The sequence below is a fragment of the Prionailurus bengalensis genome, chromosome B2 (genome assembly GCF_016509475.1).
Source record: "Prionailurus bengalensis isolate Pbe53 chromosome B2, Fcat_Pben_1.1_paternal_pri, whole genome shotgun sequence".
Taxonomy (NCBI): Eukaryota; Metazoa; Chordata; class Mammalia; order Carnivora; family Felidae; genus Prionailurus; species Prionailurus bengalensis.
In genome coordinates this window covers 71693646-71714867 of record NC_057349.1, presented here as the reverse complement: position 1 = coordinate 71714867, position 21222 = coordinate 71693646, and the positions used below count along the sequence as shown (strand labels likewise).

At 39.0% G+C, this 21222-nt stretch overlaps 1 protein-coding gene across 1 annotated transcript in view; it reads left to right on the top strand.

Moving 5' to 3' along the window:
* Positions 1 to 411: 411 nt before the first annotated feature.
* The window catches only part of ELOVL4 (ELOVL fatty acid elongase 4), a 32808-nt gene continuing 11997 nt past the window's right edge, over positions 412 to 21222 (top strand). Inside the window, exon 1 of the mRNA XM_043591876.1 lies at positions 412 to 912. Coding sequence (XP_043447811.1) covers positions 813 to 912 — 100 coding nt within the window. The 5' untranslated portion in view covers positions 412 to 812. The remainder of the gene's footprint in view (positions 913 to 21222) is intronic.

The following is a 21222-nucleotide window of genomic DNA, read 5'->3' as shown; positions in this document are numbered from 1 at the left end:
GTGTAGCTTGGAAGACAAATATCACTTCACTAACTTAGAGGGATAACTTGTGCATTTCTCTTGTCAGGACAGGCATGTGCTAGTAGGGGTGAAAACACCGAACCTAAAGGAAATAGAAGTGAATGACAGGTAAGGACCAAAGCACCTCGCCTACCTCATCCTTGCTCACAAAACGCCCATTCTTCCCTGTCTTGTTTCCTAAGATGTATCGGGGAGGAAGCGAGGTCACCCGTGGGAAGGCGGCGTACCCTCCTCCTGACGACCGAGACTGAGAAGGAGCCTTAGGGAGACTCGCGGGTTGGGCGGTGGGAAGACAGACAGCTCAGAAGGGCCCAGGTGTCTTGCTCCCGCACCGCGGGAGGTGCGGGGCGGCGCGCGCCTGCGCGGCCCTGGCTCTCGCCACCCCACGACCGCAGCATCCCTGCGCAAGAGTCCCAGCAGCGCGGGCGGGAGGAGGGGCGGCGGCCCCTCCGCCCCGCGCGCGGCCACGTGACTCGGGCCGATGGGATTGGAGCGGCGGCGGCGCGAGGCGGCAGACTGGTGCAGCGCCTGGAGCTCACGGCGGGATCTCCTCCTCCTCTTTCTCCTGGGAACCTGGACGGTACCTTCTCCTCCGCCCGGCTAGTCGGCGCAGCCGCCGCATCCCTACCTCCGCGGCGCCCCGAGGAGGAGGAGAAGACGCAGCTGGGCCGCAGCCGTTAGAGGGGTCCCCGGCTGCCTCTCACTCCGTCGGCCGTCGCCTTCGGGGTCAACCCGCCCGCGGTGTCTCCGCTTTCTCCTCCCGCTGCCGCCGGCGCCCGCTTACAGCCGCGATGGGGCTCTTGGACTCGGAGCCGGGCAGTGTCCTCAACGTGGTGTCCACGGCGTTGAACGACACCGTGGAGTTCTACCGCTGGACCTGGTCCATCACAGGTAAAGCAGCTGGCTGCCCCGTCTTCGTCCGGCCCTGCGAGAGACACCGGCCCCCGGCCCTGCAGTCCCTCGCTCCCTGCGGCTTTTGGGATGCTGCGGATCAGAGGAGATGCGGGGCGCGGGGACCGCGGTCTGGCACTGGTTAATCTGATCCGAACGTTAAGGCCTCCCCCTCCCCCCGCGACGCTCGCAGGGTTTTCCTCTGAGCTTCCATCTCTCGTCAGCTTCTCGGATGCTGGGGCTGACATATCAGATGGAGCCTGGGCTGCTAAGAGCTCGTCGCAGGAACCACTCCACCCTGTACTCCCACATCTCCCAGTCTCGTCTGACAGTTTTAACTTATGCACAGGATTGGTTTTAACATTTACTAATAATAGTCCTTTTGTAGAGATGGCTGGGGGAAGGAGGAGGGCTTCAGTGGTAGCTGTCTTTTTTTGCGTCTCTTCGGCCTCCTGGTTGCATTGACACAATCTGCTAAACCTGCTAATGTTTAGTCTAACTCATCCATCTATACTATAATTTGGAACAAAAAGTAAAAAGCCATTGTTTGTCCTCTTGAACCTTGCAGGATGTTAGTTTCTGAGGCTTTTTCAGCAGCAAATATGTTTGAAGTGATTGTCTATAATGGCTTTGCGCAGTGCAGTGCAGTCAGGGGGTGGGGGGTGGGGGTGGGGGGCTAAAATACCCGGAAAGAAATAAGTCTTTAGGAAGGGGGTCTCTCTACAGCAGCACCTAGAGGTCGTCCCAGAAGCCTGCATGTATACAATTTTCTTAAATTAGCAAACTTTTTCCCCTTAGCGGTTGTAGTTTGACAGGGATCGTCTATTGGTGGATTTATGCAGCTCTTCTAGTGGGAGCAGTTGGGCTATTATGTTATTTTTACATTTTGCCATTGATTTTCTTAATTTGCTTCAGTTGCTTTTGGTTTTAAAGCATTTAAAAGTTTTTGAAATTACAAAAAAATTAGCCTAACAGGATTTTAGAAATGATCTTATGATTTATAATTTTCTAGTCCTTTTGCAGTGTGGCACTGCATCTCTAGCAGTGGAGGAGAGTAACCTTACACATTATGACTCTGCCTCCTATCCCTAGAAATGAAAATATATTCCTGTAGTTTTGTATTTGTTGTCAGAGTAAATGGAACCGTGGTCACAGCGTGATTACAGTACAATATGTGGGATACATTTTGTAGAGAAAAATGTGTGCTGGAATTATTTCTGTGTGAGACAAAATGATTCTTCGACATTGATGTGGCTTTAACCTCTTCAGCTAGGAATCTCATGTTTGGCACTGGTAAATAAGCTGTTTTAATTAGCCCTTCCAGTTGGAAATGGTTAAAAGGCAGTTTTTAATGGAGTCTTTCTTTAAATCTTCTATGTGCTGTTACACTGAGGTTACCCTGTACCTACCAGAGCAGGGAAAGATGTACCCTTCCCTTCATCTCTGATTTTGGTTATTTAAGCATTGCATCAGGGTTTCCCATTACACAATTGTGCAGAGCTGAACATCAGCTTTGGCAGATAATTGTACTTTGCATACTTTAGAGTACAGACATCGTCAAAGTCCTCCAATCTCAATTCAGCCAGAGCCACACCCAGAAGTTCTCATTCCTGTCTATTATTCCCTTCCTATCTCAGAGCTTTCTTACTTCTCGAGTCTCAGAAACAAAAACTGAGTGCAAAGGTAGAATACACCTTTTTGTGTTGGTTAATTCCTTCCTAATGATGCTGCTGTAAAAAAATATGAAAAAGATAGGAAATTTTGTGCAGTTGCCTCATGTGAAAACTTGCTACTAGCCTGTGAAGGGCATATAAGATAATATTGTAGACCACGTCTGAGAAGTGAGAGTAGCCACTGGAACACAAGTGACCTCTCACTAGCAAGTTAGAGGGAAGGTATTCACCCATGCCCCGGCTATCCACTTACGAAACCTGAGACTGCTTCCTTGCTTTCTGTAATGAGCTACCTGCTGTAGGTAGATGGTATTTCTTAAACCAACTTAGAGGCTTAGTGGGATATAGTTTGTTCTGCCTTTCTGCTGTGAGGAGAAATATTTTTTTAGATGCAGGCAGGACAGACCTGAACCCCATGGTGTCCCATTTCCTTTCACCCCCTATCCTGTGCTCTCCATGCTACCTTTCTTTCACAACTTCACACTGCTCTCCACAAGGATCTCCTCTTGCTATAATTTCATGAAAATCTGAGTGAAGGAGTTTCAAAGTAGAAGAGTAGCTTATTAGATGAAGCTGAATAAAAGTTGATGAGTCAGATGTTTGGAAAGAGGGAGAAATAAAAATGGGTGGAGAGAAAAGATGGTCTTGAGAAATAGAGGTGAGTGATGAAAGGACACAGATTATTCAGAGAGCAAGATACGAACTAGGCTCTGTGCCCTTGAGTGCTGTCATTCCCAGACTGTAGTTACATGCTTCTATCTCCGTTTTATTAGTCCATTAAATATTTCTCTCCACTGAAGTTTCTACCTAAGTGTAAATGAGTGTACCTGCTTTGGACTGTCATAACAAGAATAGTTACAGATTTGTAGAGTATATTTGGTGATGCAAGAGATCTTTGCCCTAGGGCAAATGGTTTCTGGAAAAACATCATTTTGTGCTATTATATCAAATGGTACTATTTAATAAAACATACAGTGATGCTCAAAGCAATGTATAAAAACTGGGGTTTTCAAAGGCACATGTCTAGCAAATACAGAATATGACCCATAGAGTATTCACACAGATAATGTTACTTTTACTATAATTCTTAGCACTGAAGATTTTTCTTAATGTTTGTTTATTTTTGAGAGAGACAGAGACAGAATGTGAGTGGGTTAGGGACAGAAAGAGAGGGAGCCCGATGCGGGGCTCAAACTCATGAGCTGTGAGATCATGACCTAAGCTGAAGTCTGATGCTCAACCAACTGAGCCACCCAGGAGCCCCAGCTGTTAACACTTTATACGTTAGTATTGAAACTTTGAAAAAGCTGTACTTTAGGAAAAACAACAAAAATAATTCTCTACTTCCCTATGTTATATTTTTAGAGATTTTGAACAATGAGTTAATCTCAGTGTATATTACACAGGAAAGTATAGACTGCTGTAGAACTTTATACTAGTTGGTGGCATGGGAGTAGGTATTCTGATGTTATTGAACTTTTTTTTCCTTCTGTTCTTTTACTTTATCAGTACATTAAAATTATTAGGACTGGGATACTAGGCTCAAAGTATATAAAATCAAAGTTGTATGTAAAATTTTAAACCTGGTGAATCTTAGTATTCTCCAACTTATAAATACCCAAATTATCTATAATATCTATTGTATTTGTTTATTAAAATAAATGCTTATTAGTAGCCTTTTGTGTAACTGAATTTAGCATAGAAATATCCTGCAGAGTTAATAGCCAGCATGCCTGCAATAAGGCCAGCTGTCTCCTGAACTGCCATATTTCTTTTTGGCAGCATGTTTTTAAACAGCCATTGTTCATGGAGTATGTATTGGTAGTGGTGGGGAGGGGGGCGGGGAGTGGAGGTGGTTGGCATTGCTCTCTGTTTACAGATAATAGTAGCCCATATTTTGATCCAAAATTTGTGTTTACTTGGGAGTTAAACTCAGAGCATAAAGGGCCTGTTTATTTTTGGAGGGGCAGAAGGGAGAGGAGGATGAGTGGTACAGGAGGAAGGAGGACTCTTGTAAGATGACGATGAAATTTGGAAGCAAGGCTTGTATAGTGACTTATTCTTTTCTCCTTACCATGTGTAGGCATAGTTCTGGGCTCTGGAGAAAGAATGAGGACACTTGGTCACTGCACCCATGCAGCTTATGAAGTCATGGCTATTCCACCTTGGGAATCCAAAGGGTCCTTTGAAGGCATGATCTGTGATTCTGTGATCTGCCAGAATTAGGCCTAGCTGGTGCCTAGGAAAGTCAGAAAAGTCCTTCTTCACTATTCTTATCTTTACTTCTTTTACCTGCAGTATGGTCTTGAGTTGTAAGAAGAATATACAAGCCCTATTTTTAGAATATTTCAGCTGTCACCATGTGGAGTTGATGTGAATATTGTCAGAGAGTATTTGTATAGGTAGACTAAGGAGAAGGGCTTCAAAGACTAAAAATTCATGGAACTGAGAATGTGTTTTAGGGTCAGTGAGTCATCCTGATTTGCTGAAACTGGGGGTGTGTGAGAGGGGACATTTAACTCAGCTCATATAAGCTGGGGTAAAAGGTCTGTCCCTGGGGGTGCTAGGCCCACATGCTAGCATGTGTTTTAAACATGTTACAATATATTTATATTAGTTTTATTATTTGTCACAGTTAATGTATAGTCTTTAATCTTTGTTATTGTCTAAAGTATATTTTGTTTGTTTGTTTGGCCTAGCCTGGAAGCCTCGTTACCATTTTTGATGTTTCTTTGAGAAAAGACATTCTAAATTCCAGGCAGCTAATTAAAGATAAATAGGTGGGGGGCGCCTGGGTGGCGCAGTCGGTTAAGCTTCCGACTTCAGCCAGGTCACGATCTCGCGGTCCGTGAGTTCGAGCCCCGCGTCGGGCTCTGGGCTGATGGCTCAGAGCCTGGAGCCTGTTTCCGATTCTGTGTCTCCCTCTCTCTCTGCCCCTCCCCCGTTCATGCTCTGTCTCTCTCTGTCCCAAAAATAAATAAACGTTGAAAAAAAAAATTAAAAAAAAAAAAAAAAAGATAAATAGGTGGGACATCACCAGCTCCTAACATGAGATCTCCCTTAGCTAGTGTTTTCAGTGAGGTCCTAGAGTTATCCTTCTCTCTCATAACCTCCCTGAAGCCTCTAAAAGGTCCACACCATTTTAGGATTTTTTTGTTTTGGTTCTTGTTTTGGTGGTAGACTCTTAGACTTTAATGTCTGCTACTCTTATCCATTCCCCAACAGCCTCATAGCAGAACATCCAATCACAGATGAAATTATAGGAGGGTAAAACAATGCAAATTCTAAAACTGGTGTCGGGACAGTTTTATACAGTTAGATTTTTTGGCTTAGGAAGATGAGGTTTTATGAATTCCATAGGTAATTTTGTCAGACAGTGCTTCTGTGAGCCACAAAAAAGTTGGTTATCCTTTTAAAATTGAATTTGTTAGATTTTTTTTCAAGTCGTATGATAATGTCATTAGTGAGTGATTTAATATTACTAACCTAAGTATTATTTTGGATTTATTGAGTCATTTATTATTTCAAATTAGACATACAAGCACATAGAGAAGGATTCTATAACAGAGCAGACTCTTTTCTCACTTTAGATGGCTCTTTTTTCCTTTTCATGATTTGGACATTTTTCCTTTTAAAAATCAAGGCACTATGGCACCCGGGGGGTTCAGTCAGTTAAGCTTTCGACTTCAACCCAGGTCACGATCTCGTGGTCTGTGAGTTCGAGCCTGCGTCGGGCTCTGGGCTGATGGCTCGGAGCCCGGAGCCTGCTTCCGATTCTGTGTCTCCCTCTCTCTCTGCCCCTCCCCCGTTCATGCTCTGTCTCTCTCTGTCTCAAAAATAAATAAATGTTAAAAAAATTTTTTTTAAATAAAAAAAATCAAGGTGCTATTGTTTTATTTTCCCTTAGAATGAGAATGAATTCTAATATATTTTTAAAACTCACCAGAGTTTTGACTTTTAGAAAAGAGAAGGGAGGAAATACAATGGACTTTCGAAACCAGATTTCCAAGTTTCCTTTTCAGCCTCGTCAGCCTGTAGTATTTCCTTACCCATAGACCTGTAGCTCTAGCCAACTTGGATAACTCCCTCTTGAGTAAATCATGCCCATGTCTGTCTTTGTTTCTCAGTACACTGTTCTCTTTGCCTTTGCTGCCCTTTCTCCTCTCTACCTCTCCAGGAGCACTGCAGTAGAACCCAGCTCAATTGCCCTCTTTCACAAAGCCTTTCTTGGCCTTGGTACCCTTAGAGCAGTTCATTCCTTCATCTGATCCCATTCCTGTTAGCAATTGCTCATGCATTTCCTTGTGCCATTCCTTCTGTAACTCTATTTTCTTGAACCATCTTAACCTTCATTATTATTTACCCTTTCACCTCTTTGTATTTTTCTCCCCAACACTAGGGAGTATCCTTGTATTTGTTGATTTGATATGTGTCAAGAGATGACCCCCTTAATCTAGCATATTTTCAAATAGTGATATATTCTTTGCTAAATACTAATAATGTTTGGTGCCACCGTAAATTATATAAAGTTTTTTTAATGACCTTTATCATAAATTAGCCATATTCAATTCATGTTGACTAAATTTAGTGAAGGAATCAAGCCATTAAATCATTTATTAGCACAAAACTGTTACTTTTGAGAGATCTGAAATCAGATGTAATTCTTTCTTCCTATCTATGTGGAAGTATCATGATGAATGTGGAAGTGAGGAGGGCAGCGTGGACTGGACTGGGATTTAGATGACCAATGCTTGAGTCTCACTAATTAGTTGGGAGACTTTGGACAGGTCCCTCTTTCCAATCTCAACTTTTTTCATCGGTAAATTGAGAGAGTTGAATCAGGTCATCTCTTAGGTCTCACCCAGCTCTTAAATTCTGGATATATATGCAATTAAAAAAAATTCTTTAAATAGGTCAAGCAATTTCCTATAAACATACATTGATCGGTAATTTAAAAGCCTTACTCTATGCAATAATTTTAATCTTTTCCAACAAACCTGTTATTAGTGTTGCTAAGATAGTAAAAATAACAATAGATTCATATTTAATCTTTTTTACTTATCTGCTCCATAAGAAGTAGTTAAAGGAATAGAAAAACGAAGGGATACAGATATTTAAATACCTGCTTTGACATAGCACTGTTTGTTGCCGTTATACTGTACCTATTTAATCATCTAGATATTTCTTAAATAATCAAGAGTTGCCTATATTGTCAAAGCTAATAGCAATAACATTAAATAATTAGTTTATTGTACATTATATACAATATATACAATTATGTGTTACATTTATTATGTAATATATGACTTCTGAGGATGGCTTGTTATGTGGTTTGGGGCAAGTTCATGATTCCTTGTGTTTCATATTTCTACCTGTACCATGAGATGGTTGAAACAGTATCATCTCTTAAGGCCACTTTATTGAATTCTCATAATAGCTCCTAAAGTGATGGCTTAAATAGTCTAAACTTAATCTTACTTTACATTCTTTCCTACAGAAAATGCAAAATTTTATCATATGTCGCTACCAAAGATTTTCAGTTATAGGCACTTTATGAGCATTTCTAAAATTTGAAAGTATGGCCTAAAATTTTTGTAAAATTGCTACAAATATGTAGGTCTTAGTATATGGGGTAAACAAAAAATTAAATAATTTTGTTGTAAATATGTCCTTAACCAAATGTGAATTTTAAAAACTCTTAATTTTGTCATTTTTTCCCATGGAATATTGTCATTTTTAAATACCTGTCAATATATTTTGATTACATTTAAATTAGACTACAAATCTGGGAATTTGAAAGGCAAATGCATTAATCCACTGAAGGAATCAGTTACTCACTGTTAGATGTAATCACAGATAGGCATTGTGATTTTGAACTGGAGCATTCAAAGGAATAAGCTTTCTTTTCATTTTTATTTATTAAACAAAAACTAAGGCACAGATATGTATTGTTAAAGAAGTTCATATAGTTTTGCACACCTATGTTCATGGCAGCATTATTCACAATAGCCAAGAGGTGGAAGATGTCCATTGGTGAATGAATGGATAAACAAAATGTAGTGTGTACATACAAGGGAATGTTATTTAGCCTTAAAAGAGAAGGAAATCCGATGTATGCTATAAAAGGGTGAGCCCTGAAGACATTATGCTAAGTGAAAAAAGCCAGTCACAAAAACAAATATTGATGATTCCACTTATATAAGCTCTCTGAAGTGGTCTAATTCATAGAAACAGAAAGTACAGTGTTGATTGCCATGGCCTACGTGGAGGGAAAGATGGGGAGTTGTTTAATAGGTAGAGAGTTTCAGTTTTGCAAGATGAGAAAGTTCTGGAGATTGGTTGTACAACACTGTGAATATACTTAATATCATTAAACTGTACACTTAAAAATGATTAAGTCAATTTTGTTATGTGTTTTCACCACAATTAAAAAAATTCATATATTATAAAATTAATATAGCACCTGTAGAAATGATCTTTCTTCAGTGTTCAGTGGTACAACAGTTGATTCTGTGAAAATGTGTAAAAGAAAACCTCATTAAAAATGGAATTGGGAAGTCGTGAAGGGAGAACTCTCAGGCATGTACCATTTGTCACAGCCTACTTTATATACTCCCACAGACAAGAAGAGGCTTACTTTAATACCCTAGCAGGAGGAAGATTTTCTCCTTGGCCAGCAGCAACCCAGCCAATGAGAAGTTGCCACAGCCCTGAACTCTCACCCTCTTCCCATGGACCATTCTTAACAACCTCTACCAACTTGTTTTTTCCCCTCTATTAAAAGGATGCTCTCGGGGCGCCTGGCTGGCTCAGTCCGATTTCGGCTCAGGTCATGAGCTTGCAGTTTGTGAGTTCGAGCCCCGCGTCGGGCTCTTGCTGACAGCTTGGAGCCTGGAGCCTGCTTTGGATTCTGTGTCTCTCCATCTCTTGGCCCCTCCCCTGCTCATGCTCTGTGTCTCTCTGTCTCTCGATAATAAATAAACATTAGAAAAAACAAATTAAAAAAAAAAAAGGATGCTCTCCTCCTTTGTTCTTAGGACTTTCCTTTGGTTCACCATGGTTTGCATGTTCAAAATTGCAATTTCTCTGCTCTCCTCACATAAATTCATTTTGTTGTTAAACTAAATATCTATTTTATTCGGGGCGCCTGGGTGGCTCAGTTGGTTGGGCGACCGACTTCGGCTCAGGTCATGATCTCGCAGTCCATGAGTTCGAGCCCCGCATCAGGCTCTGTGCTGACAGCTCAGAGCCCGGAGCCTGTTTCAGATTCTGTGTCTCCCTCTCTCTCTGACCCTCCCCCGTTCATGCTCTCTGTCTCAAAAATAAATACACGTAAAAAAAAATTTTTTTAAATAAATAAATATCTGTTTTATTCTTTATGTTTTTATTGTTTTATTTTTTCAGCTTACAATAAAATGGTTTTATAAAGAGAATGCATAGGTGTTGCCTAAAGAGCAGTACCCAAATGGCTAGAAAGTAGCAAATAACGAGAAAGACAACCTTGCCTTTGTATTTTATTTTACAATTTTAGCAAGAACTTTACAACCTTGGAAGATGGGACTGGTAGGCATTATTATTTTCATATGTTTAGAAGTCTCTGAGAGTCATAGAAGTTAAATCACTTGTGGATGAATGCTGTATCGAAAATGGGTGTTAATAGGATGTTTTGTCTCTTAGCCTAGTGCTCTTGTCTCCCATCACACTAGCCAAGCAGGAAAGCAATAATCAAACCTCTGACCTACTTTACTTGATCTTATAGTGCTATCTATCTTATCTATGTACTGTCACTACTTAGAATACTAAATCTGAACAAAGTTGTAATACTGCCAGAGGCAATCTAAAGAAAAACATCTGAAATACTCAAAAGTACTGTAAGGCTGTTGTATGAGATTAAACTAAAAACTGATATTTATATAGATTTATATATTTAAATTATATATATGTAAAATATAAACAACATAAGTATTTAGCCTGAGAAGATAAAGTTGACTTCTATATGGTGGAGTGGCTAGAACTATAAAAAAGTATATTCAGGGGCTTCTGGGTGGCTCAGTTGGTTGAGCATCCAACTCTTGCTTTCGGCTCAGCTTGTGATGTCATGGTGGGATGGCGGGGGTGGGGGGGCAGGCAGGAGGCAGGAGGCAGGTCCAGGCATGGAGCCTGCTTGGGATTCTCTCTTCCTCTACCACACGTGCTCTCTTTAAAAATAAAAAAATATATTCAAATATTATGAATTTGAATTCATATTCAAATGAATTATGAAAATGTTTGCTAAATTTCACAGTCTAAGAATGTGAAACTATTGGTAATTAGTGAAAAGAAATAAATTCAGGACCAACAGTAAATTACCCATTGGATATTCAGCATATAGAACTGTTAGCAAGAGAAGATTATGGTCACAGTTCCCATTAAAACATACACACACTTCAATGGTATTTTCAGTGTTTTTGTTTGTTTTGTTTTGTTTTTTTGCTAAAAGGAAATACCATTTCAGTTTCCTTAAATCCTTAAGATCACTAGTGGCACTAAGGGGGATGTTTGGACTTTGAACTTCCAGATTAGCACAGGGAGGAAGTTTTATGACTACTTTTCTGAGAAGTCAAGCAAAATGTAAAAATGCAGCAAGAAGGAAACCACTTAGCTGCATTTTATCTTGGCTTCCAGGATGTGAGGCATCATTCTTTCGTATCAAATACATATATATGAAGACATATTCATAAGAGCCAGTTTGTAGGGAAAGGGAAACAATGCCAAAAGGTGGGGGGATTTGAGGCAATTAAGAGCTCTGGGGGAAAAATACACAACTGACTCTTAAATAATTCAGGGGTTAAGAAATGCTGCCCCCGCACAGTCAAAAATCCATGTGTAACCTTTGATTCCCCAAAAACTTAACTTCTTATAGCCTACTATTGACCAGAAACCTCACCATAACATAAATAGTTGATTAATGTACTTTGTGTTATATGTATTATATATTGTATTCTTAATTATAAAGAAAGTTAGAGAAAAGAAATGTTATTAAGAAGATCATATTAAGAAGATCATAAGGAAAATACATTTACAGTTCTGTACTGTATTTATTGAAAATAACTTGCGAATTGAAGTGGACTCATGTGGTTTAAACCCATGATGTTCGAGGGTCAAATATATACATAAGTATATATAAATATGTGTGTGTGTATATATATATATATATATATATATACACATATATATATACACATACATATGTGTGTATATGTATTTATATATATATATATATTTCAACCATGGATTTAGATGTCATCTGCACATAGTGAAACTTACTGCTATTTATTGAGCTTCTAGAATAAGACCCTTATGGACTTGTAAAATGCTGTAGTATGTGTTTTATACACCTTATTTAATGTTCATAGCATCCCTATAAGGTAGGTATTATTTAATCATTATATGATGAAGAAACAGACTTAAAACTACGCAGTTTGGGGTCACCTGGGTGGCTCAGCAGTTGAACATATGACTTTGACTCAGGTCATGATCTTGTGGTTTGTGAGTTTGAGCCCCACATCCAGCTCACTGATGTCAGTGAAGAGCCCACTTCGATCCTCTGTCCTCCTCTCCGCTTGTGCTCTCTCTCTCTTTCTCAAAACCCAATTAACATTTTTTTTGAAAAGCTAAATTCTTAAAACAACGCCAGCAAAACAGCTGGAAAGTAATGGAGCTGGGACCTAATCAAGCTGGGACCTTTCACCTTCCTACACGAGCGACTTTTTCCTAAGGCAGTATAAGCTTCCTATTCATCCAACAAATACTGTTTTACTGTCTACTAATAATAGCAAACATTTATTGGATGCTTACTAAGTTCCAGGCACTATGTCTAATGCTTTATATGTATTATCACATTTAATCCTCATATTCCTTTGGGCTGTATTTATTGAAAAGAATAAATTATTATTATTCCCTTTTCCCAAGTGAGTGAACTGACTTTCCTTGGATCTTCTCCTTCTAGTACTAATCCTTTCAAGTTAAATCTCAAAGGAATCAGTCTTCCAGCTTGCAACACACAATGATTCACTCACCTCGTCTGTGTTATTGTCTTTTCTCCTTTGCAGTGTCTGAATCCCCCCCTGTGCATCTGCTCTCTGTGGAGATTTTATCATTTGTCTCACTTTCTACCTTTTTCATGATCTCTGCTCAGGCAGACAGAACCAAATTTATTCTTTCCTTTTTTCTCTATTTTTTAACTCCTTTATCCATGCTTTCAGGCTCTTTGGTGACTGTTCTACAACTCAGTTACAGAAAACATTTTTGCCCTCCTGTTGTAACTACTTTCAGGCCATTTGCCCCCTCGTCCCCTCAGATGCTGCAGCTTACCTTTGCCTTGCTGGTGGAGACCTCCATTCCCTCCCATCTGCCCATCACACGCTGAACCTCTGCCTGCACCACATCTATATTCTGCAAGGTCTGCCCTTTCCTTACATTCATCCAGGCACTCTTCCTAACTCAAACCATCACCCTTTTTCCTGAGGATGTAAGGGGAGGCTAAAGCAGAAATTTTCCCTGCTCATCACTCTGACTCAATGGGAACGTACTACACTTTCCTTCATGCAGTGCCTTCAGAATCTGTGTTTTACTTCCAGAGTATATCTTGGATTGTTACCTGTCCATTGCATCCAGCTGTATAAAGACCCTTTCTCCTCTAGTTCTGCCTTCTTCATCTCACTAATACCCAAAATCTTACTTGGCTTTGAGAATATATTAAGCATCACACGTTAGACTAGAATCCAGAAAAGGCCTTATGCTGTTATTCAGTTTACCCCTATCATAGAGATAAAATCCTTCTCAAACTCATCTTGACAACAGTTACCTATATTTTTCATTAAAAATTTTCTTTTTAACAAATGTTTGAGGGCGCTTGTATCCTAGGCGTTGTTATATGGATACATCAAGGAATAAAGACTGTGGCCCTGGCCCTCATGACCTTTATAATTAATGGAGGAAGACATTGACTACCTCATTAAGAAAAAGTCTGCGGTTTCCCTCTGGGGTTCCTCTAGTGTACGGTGTGACATTGACTGTTATTTTTGTGTAGTCAGTAAAGGCAAATGGATTTTTAACAATATTACTTGTATATTAGTGGTTAGTATACAGGTGTAAAAAATGGTATTGATTCACAGCTGTTGGTTCTAACTTATTAAAGAAGGATGAATAGTCTTGGAAAATATATAGTACATACTTCTCAATGTCTTGAATATACTCCCAAAGCTACTCAGTATCTCTAGTTGGTTGTTAGGCGTGTGTTTTTGTTTATGGCAGGTTAAATAGATGTAGATGTTGTTAAAAGGAAAATAAAGTGATTCAGGTAGACTCTAGGAACAAATAAATAAACCAAGCTTTTATGACTGGATTTTAATATAAAATAGGCCCACGTTTATGAGTAAACTAGAGCAGTTCTTAGTTTTTAATGTGTAAATCACCTGCGAATCTTATTAAAATACACATTCTGGCTTAGTAGTCCTGGAATGAGGCCTGAAATGCTGTATTTCTTTAAAAAAATTTTCCAACATGTATTTATTTTCAAGAGACACAGAGAGACAGAGTGTGAGTGGGGGAGGGTCAGAGAGAGAGGGAGACACAGAATCCGAAGCAGGCTCCAGGCTCTGAGCTGTCAGCACAGAGCCCGACACGGGGCTTGAACCCACCAACAGTGAGATCATGACCTGAGCTGAAGTTGGGCACTTAACCGACTGAACCACTCAGGCGCCCCTGAAATGCTGCATTTCTATTAGCTCCCAGGAGATACTTTTCTGCTGGTGTATCACACTTGGAATAGCAAGGGAATGGAGGACTCTTAATTTCTTTGATAATCTGCTACTTTGTACTAATATTGAAAAAGAAGACTTACAAATGTTCCTAAGCGATTGCTTTAAAAATATATTTAAGAAAAACAAACAATGGCATGGATTTTTATAGAATATTTAGTTGTTTTTTTACCCCAGCAGGGACTTTGTATACCTTTTAGAACCATATTGATCAATAACTCTTGTTCATTTTAACTGAATCAAAAGGGCAGTTGAGAAATGTCTTGAATGTCTATTCTCACAATAGCAGTAGTCATAATAATAATATTTATTTTCCAGACACTTTGCGGCCTTCATCCAGTCCACTAGTCTTCAGCCATTTGCTGGGTACATCCACTGTTAACAAGCCTTTATGGCTATAGAAATAACAATACTGCCCCTGCCCAGTCTGTGTGGGATGTGCTTAAACAGACTAAACGGACAGTTGCATGGTATAATAGAGGTAATCATAGTGTGCTTTAAAGGTTTCAAAAGAAATACATATTTAATACTTTTAAAATAAAAAATGAGTTAATGTTGAAGGGGCTTCTTACAGAGGGTTATCAATTTGAGCCTCAAAGCAACTCTGTGATTTGGGTAATTTTATTATTACCCCCATTTTACATAAGAGGAAAGTGTGCTCCAACAGTTTCAGGTGTTAAGTCATGGGGCTAGCACATAGGTAGACCTGGGATCCAGGTGTTCTTAATTCAAGTCCTGTCCCTTGTCTCTGTACCACACTCCCTCTGTTCCATGTGTGTTCCTAAGTCATCACCTGACTAGAATTATTTCCTAGTCTTGTGCTCACTCTTGTTAATTCTAGAAATTTGTATGTCCTAAAAATTAAAAATTTTACTGCTTTTTATTTTGGAAGATGATAACTAGCTTGGACTACTTGGGAAATAAAGTTCATTTTGATTGGTAGAAACCTGAATTCTAAAAAGCTTTAAGAAAAATCAATTACAAGAATTAATTACAGTTTGTGTATAAGTAGAGGTTTATAAAGGACTTGGATTACTTCAAAACTATTGGATTATGAATATTTTGTTATTTATGAAAACTAAATCCATATTATTTATTTACATTTCCTTTTTTTTTTCTTTCTTTAATTTTTAATATTTTTAACATTTATTCATTTTTGAGAGGCAAAGAGAGACAAAGTACGAGTGGGGGCGGGGCAGAGAGAGAGGGAGACACAGAATCTGAAGCAGGCTCCAGGCTCTGAGCTATAAGCACAGATCCTGATGCGGGGCTCCAGCCCATGAACTGTGAGATCATGACCTGAGCCAAAGTCAGAGGCTTAGCCAACTGAGCCACCCACGCACCTCTGGTTTACATTTTATTAAAAAAGAGGTTTTGTTCTTTTAAGTAGCCTCTAAATAATTCAAAATGCAAAGTTAGACTTGTTATGTATTTGTTCTCCTGAATAAATTATAGAATGTGCTGTCTTCTCAGTATATAAGTTATAAAAATGTTCTGTTTTCTGTTTAAACTCTTATACAATTTATTATTGATGGTATTTTCCCTTTAATTTGGTTAAGCTCTTCTCTTGGAAAAGAGGATTTAGTGGTTTAATTATTATCAATAATAATGACAGTGCCAACACTTATTGAACTCTTATTCTGTGTCAGGCACCATACATATAGCGATATCTTAGTCCTCCCAACAACGCTGTTATCATCCATAAAGCCAGAGAGACTTAAGTGACTTGCTCAATGTATTTACCTAGTAAATTAGAGAGCTAGGATTCCAATGTTGTCAGGCTGACTTGAGAGTCAATATTTGCAATCTAGAGAACTTTAGAGCAGGAAGAAAAGGCATAGAAGACATCGCAGGACTTGACTTTAAAAAAAAACACCTTTTTTTTTAAATGTTTATTTTTGACAGAGAGACAGAGTGCAGGTGTGGGAGGGGCAGAAAGAGAGGATGACACAGAATCCAATGCAGGCTCCAGGCTCTGAGCTGTCAGCACAGAGTCCGACACGGGACTCAAACTCACAAACTGTGAGATCATGACCTGAAGTCAGAAACTTAACTGACTGAGCCACCCAGGCACCTCAGGACTTGACTTTTAATGGGAGGGACTCAGCTTATTCCTGAAATAAGACACACCTGTGTGAAGATGTGGCATGGATAGGGAATAGGATACAGAAGAAGGAACAACAATTGTGGTATTCATGTGTGCTACAGCTTTTACATTTAATCATCACACATCAACCTGTGAAGTAGTTACTATTTCCTGATTGAAAAGAAAAGAACAGTTGATTCTCCATCTGTAAGTGTCTGTCGCTTACCCCATCCTTTTGGAAACATCTTAACTCTCCTTTCCTTTTTCTCTGGTTGCTTCACTTCCATTTCTCCCACTCTTCCCTTAAGTGTTCCCCAGGCTTCATTCCTTGTTCATTTTATTCTCTCATTCCACATGCTCTTTCCCTTGTGACCTCAAACTCGATGTGAGTGAGTCACATTGCCAGTGACTCTTCCATGTGTCTTTAACCCTGGTAGTTCTCTGCAGCCACAAGGCCTACTGGATACGTCCACCCAGGTACTTCAGACACACACAAGTACTTCAGACACAGGATGTTTAAAAAGTCACCTGGTCATTTCCTTCCAGATTAATTTCTCTTCCTTTATGCTCTGTCCTGGATCTCCTTCCAGATCTGTTCCTCTCCTTTTATGCTCCGGCCAGGATCATGGTTTCACCACTTCTGCCACCAGCCATGCCAGAAATCTGGGAGTACTTTTGAATTTTCTTTCACCCTTAGCTCTTACATCTGCATCAGTCACCACGTCTGTAGAGATTACTTTCATGTCTGCCTATGTTCATCACCAGTGCAGCCCTCTTAATTCAGGTTTCCGTCATTTCTTGCATTATAGTGGTGTCCAAGTCTGACTGCCCACCAGAATCACCAGAGGAACTTTGAGGTCACAGTCCTGGCCCTATCCATGGAGATTTTGATTCAGTAGATCTAGGGTGGGGCCCAACAATCTATACTTTTAACAAGCAGATGGTTCTTATGTGGGTGGCCTGGCAACAGAGATGTTTGAGAACCACTGATCCAACTGGTTTCCTTGCCTCTTGATGTATCCTCTTCCCCTTCAGTCCATCTCCCACTGCTTCTGCCATTATTTTTTATAAGCTAAACGTGATCCCCTATTTTTTACCAATTAAGCATCTCTCCATTATCTACCAGACAGATTCTAGCCTCTTCAGCATAGCTTGTAAGACTCTCCTAGGTCTGATCTGACCCATAATCTCCAGTCATTTCCTGCCATCTTCCTTTGTAAATATCCTCTACCCGAGGCCTGCTTAGTTTTCAGAATAAATGTGTTATTTCTTGACTTGGGGCTTTTTATACATATGTTTCTGTCTGTAAGAAGGCCTTCGTTCTGTTTGGCAAATTCCTCTTCTTTCCTTCAAGAAACAATTCAGATGTCTATCCCTGCAGTCCATCTTGTCCCCTGTCCTACCACTGTTCTTAACTGTCTTCTCTTATATTGTGCTCATTGTCCTGCAAAGCAATAGATTTTTTATGTCTGTCTCCTTTTCTAGTAAATGAGTTTTGACAGGTCAGGAACCAGACTACCTGCCCCAATCACTTAGCTCAGAAGGGGTGGAGAGTCTCACTTCAAAGTCTATTCTATGTATCCATCATGCTGTGTGATTTTGAGATACAGATCAGGTTAAGAATAAAAACCTGTTGGTGTAGCATGTTTGAAGGAAGCTCCACTTCAGATAGACCATTTTACCTCCCATTTGTAAAGGTATAATCTACACATAATAAAACTAACTCTTTTTATTTAAAAGTGTGTGAGTTTTGACACATACAGTTGTGTAACTATTACATGACCTTTTAATACGAATGAAATTTTATGATTACTGACTGAACGAATGTTTGTAAATAAATCATTCTCACTTGGTATGAGCTTTATGAAACAATCAAAATGTTCTAAATGGAAACTATTTCCTGAGGAAAAAAATTAACTCTTAAGGGCCTGAAAGAGTTAAGATAATGTATCTTAGTAATTCTTATTGTTAAAATAGTCTCTTGCTCCTGAACTTGATGTGCTACAATATTTAGCTCTAGGTTTGCTTAAATTTAATTTAAAACTAGGATAAGGAACTCATTGCCAAAGAAGACAGCTCTTTCTTCTTACAAAAAGAAAGACCAAGTTCTTAGAAATTTTCTGAATTTAGGTGTAATTCAGCTTCCTAAAACTTCTTTTCATTGGTTCTAATTCTATGGAATTAGAGAATAAATCTGAGCTCTCTTTAGGTCTTTTAGTATTTGATGAGTCCTCTTTCTTTTCTCCAGGCTGGACATCCTTAGTTTTTTCCCACCTTTCTTTGTGTTATGGCTTCCAAAGCATTCATGATCCTAGACCAGGTGTGTTAGATGTAGCACCTAAAAAAGTATGAAACTTAGTGTGAGTATCTCTTGTCCTTCTTTCTACTAAGGGAACTTTTGTAGGTCTCTCTTATTTTCTTTCCCTTAAAGAAACATGATTGATAGTCACAATTCTATCTTAACATACCATTTGTACCCAAAATTTGGTATTGGTATCAAATTGATGGAACAAATTGATGGAAATCACCTCTCTTAAAATTAATGGACATGAAAACTGAGTGGTATTGGAATACCTGCTAGGCTACATGAGGCTTTTGACTTCTCTGAATTTCATTTTTAATATATAGAGATCATATCTAAATCTACAATTGTACAGCCCTCCTTTAGGTAAAGGTTTACATGTAATACAAATGGCTTAAAATTGTTGATAAGCTCAAAATAAGAGCAAAATCACTAAGACATGGAGGCATAAACATGTTAATAAACTTAGATATAAAATATAAAAATAAGACAATTTGACAAGTCAACTAGAGTCAGTTTATATTTGTGCCATATTGATCCCCTCCCCCCAAACTGTACAAATAGAGAATTTCTAAGAATGTTATATAAAACCCATTTGAATCTTGGGTATTCCTTGATGACAGTTTGACTTCAGTGGTGGCAGGAGGAGTAGGATTTCAGTTGAATTGTTTTCTCTCTTGTTTTTTTCCTAATAAATTCATGGTGTGAATTCCTGTCCACAACTGTGTAGAATTAGGATATTGACAGCATATTGGAAATATCTCATCATTTACTCTAATGTGTGTAATCTACACTGAGATTCAGTGTAACTCAAATGAATAGAAGATTTAATTTACCTTTAAAATATGCTGTTTATAACAAATAAACAAAACTCAGAAAAAGGGATCAGATTTGTCCTTACCAAGGGAAGGGGGAAGGGGTGTTAGAAGAAGGTGGTCAAAAGGCACAAACTTCCAGTTATAAAATAAATAAGCACTAGGGGTGTAATGTACAACATGATGACTGTAGCAAACACTGCTGTATGATACACATGGAAGTTGTTATGAGAGTAAATCCTAGGAGTTTTCATCACAAGGAAACCATTTTTTCCCTTTATTGTTTTCTTTCTGTTTTATCTATGAAAAGATAGATGTTAGCTGAACCTATTGTGGTAATCATTTAACAATATATGTAAATCAGACCATCATGCTGTATGCCTTATACTTACATAGTGAAGTATGTCAATTATGTCTCGATAGAACTGGAAGAAACAAAGAATCTAAGCAGATGTACACATCTTTCTTAGAAGAAAGGCAACATGTAAAAATGTTATTGAAACATTTGAGTTAATGACAGGCTGGATAATTCATTAGTTTAAGATTATATAAAATAAATAAAAGCTTTAGTATTCATGATCTTCTTTTACTGTTCTAACTCCACATCTTTTTTCTTTCTTTTCTTTTCTTTTCCTTTCGTTTCTTTCTTTCTTTCTTTCTTTCTTTCTTTCTTTCTTTCTTTTTTTTTTTTTTTTTTGGCTCAAGACTTGTGTGGGGGACCGGTTAGTAATAGTGAATTTTCATATTATTATATGACACTATTGTGACTCACTTCATCCTTTTTAGTGGAAAAGGGAACAAGTAAAAGAAGTATTGGATATACGCATCTTGTCAGAAGTACTAAAGGAAATATTTATGCAAATAAATTTAGAAAGACACAAGTAACTGCAGAGACATGGAGAGATATGCAAATATCACCATAGGATGGGGGTTGTGATGCTGTGTTCAGATTGCTGACAGTTACTACAACTTCCATAATGCTTATTGCAGGTGGAATTCTTGAGGGCTTTCTGACCCTGGTGAACTGGTGGGCTATTTTGAGAAAGATACGGTGTGAACTATGGACTTTTATAGTCTGAAGATGGTTTTGTTAAGTGGTTGCTAAATGAACACATGACTTGCAATGTTGGATATAGAAATGGGAGGCATTGCCTTTTTTCCCTGGAGAAAGCAATGAAGTAAAGACACTGAGGCAGAGAGAGAGAGCACACATTTACCCCTAAATACTGGGTTGAAGTGCTGACTTGGGTTCAAGTTATATGTCCCATAGAGGAAGATCTGGGAGCAGCTGTAGAAAGGGTTGCTGGGCACTGAAGAAACCTGGAATATCAGTATATGCACTGTTGGATTTCATTTGAAGGTATCAAGAATAAAGGACTAAAATGGAAAAACAAATCAACCACTCATAATTTATGTATCAAATAAATGTTGTTTAGGCACCCTCATGAGCATTGCAGTACACGAATGAAAGACACAGCCCCTGCCTTCAGGGACATGGCATTTTAAAAGAAGGTATAGGACAGTGTGATGAGTGCCGCAGTGGAATAGAAATGTCGGGTACTCTGGCATGCAAAATGTGTTCCCTGACCAGTGAAAATTGCCCATTTTTTGGACCCAGTTTTCCTGACCTTAA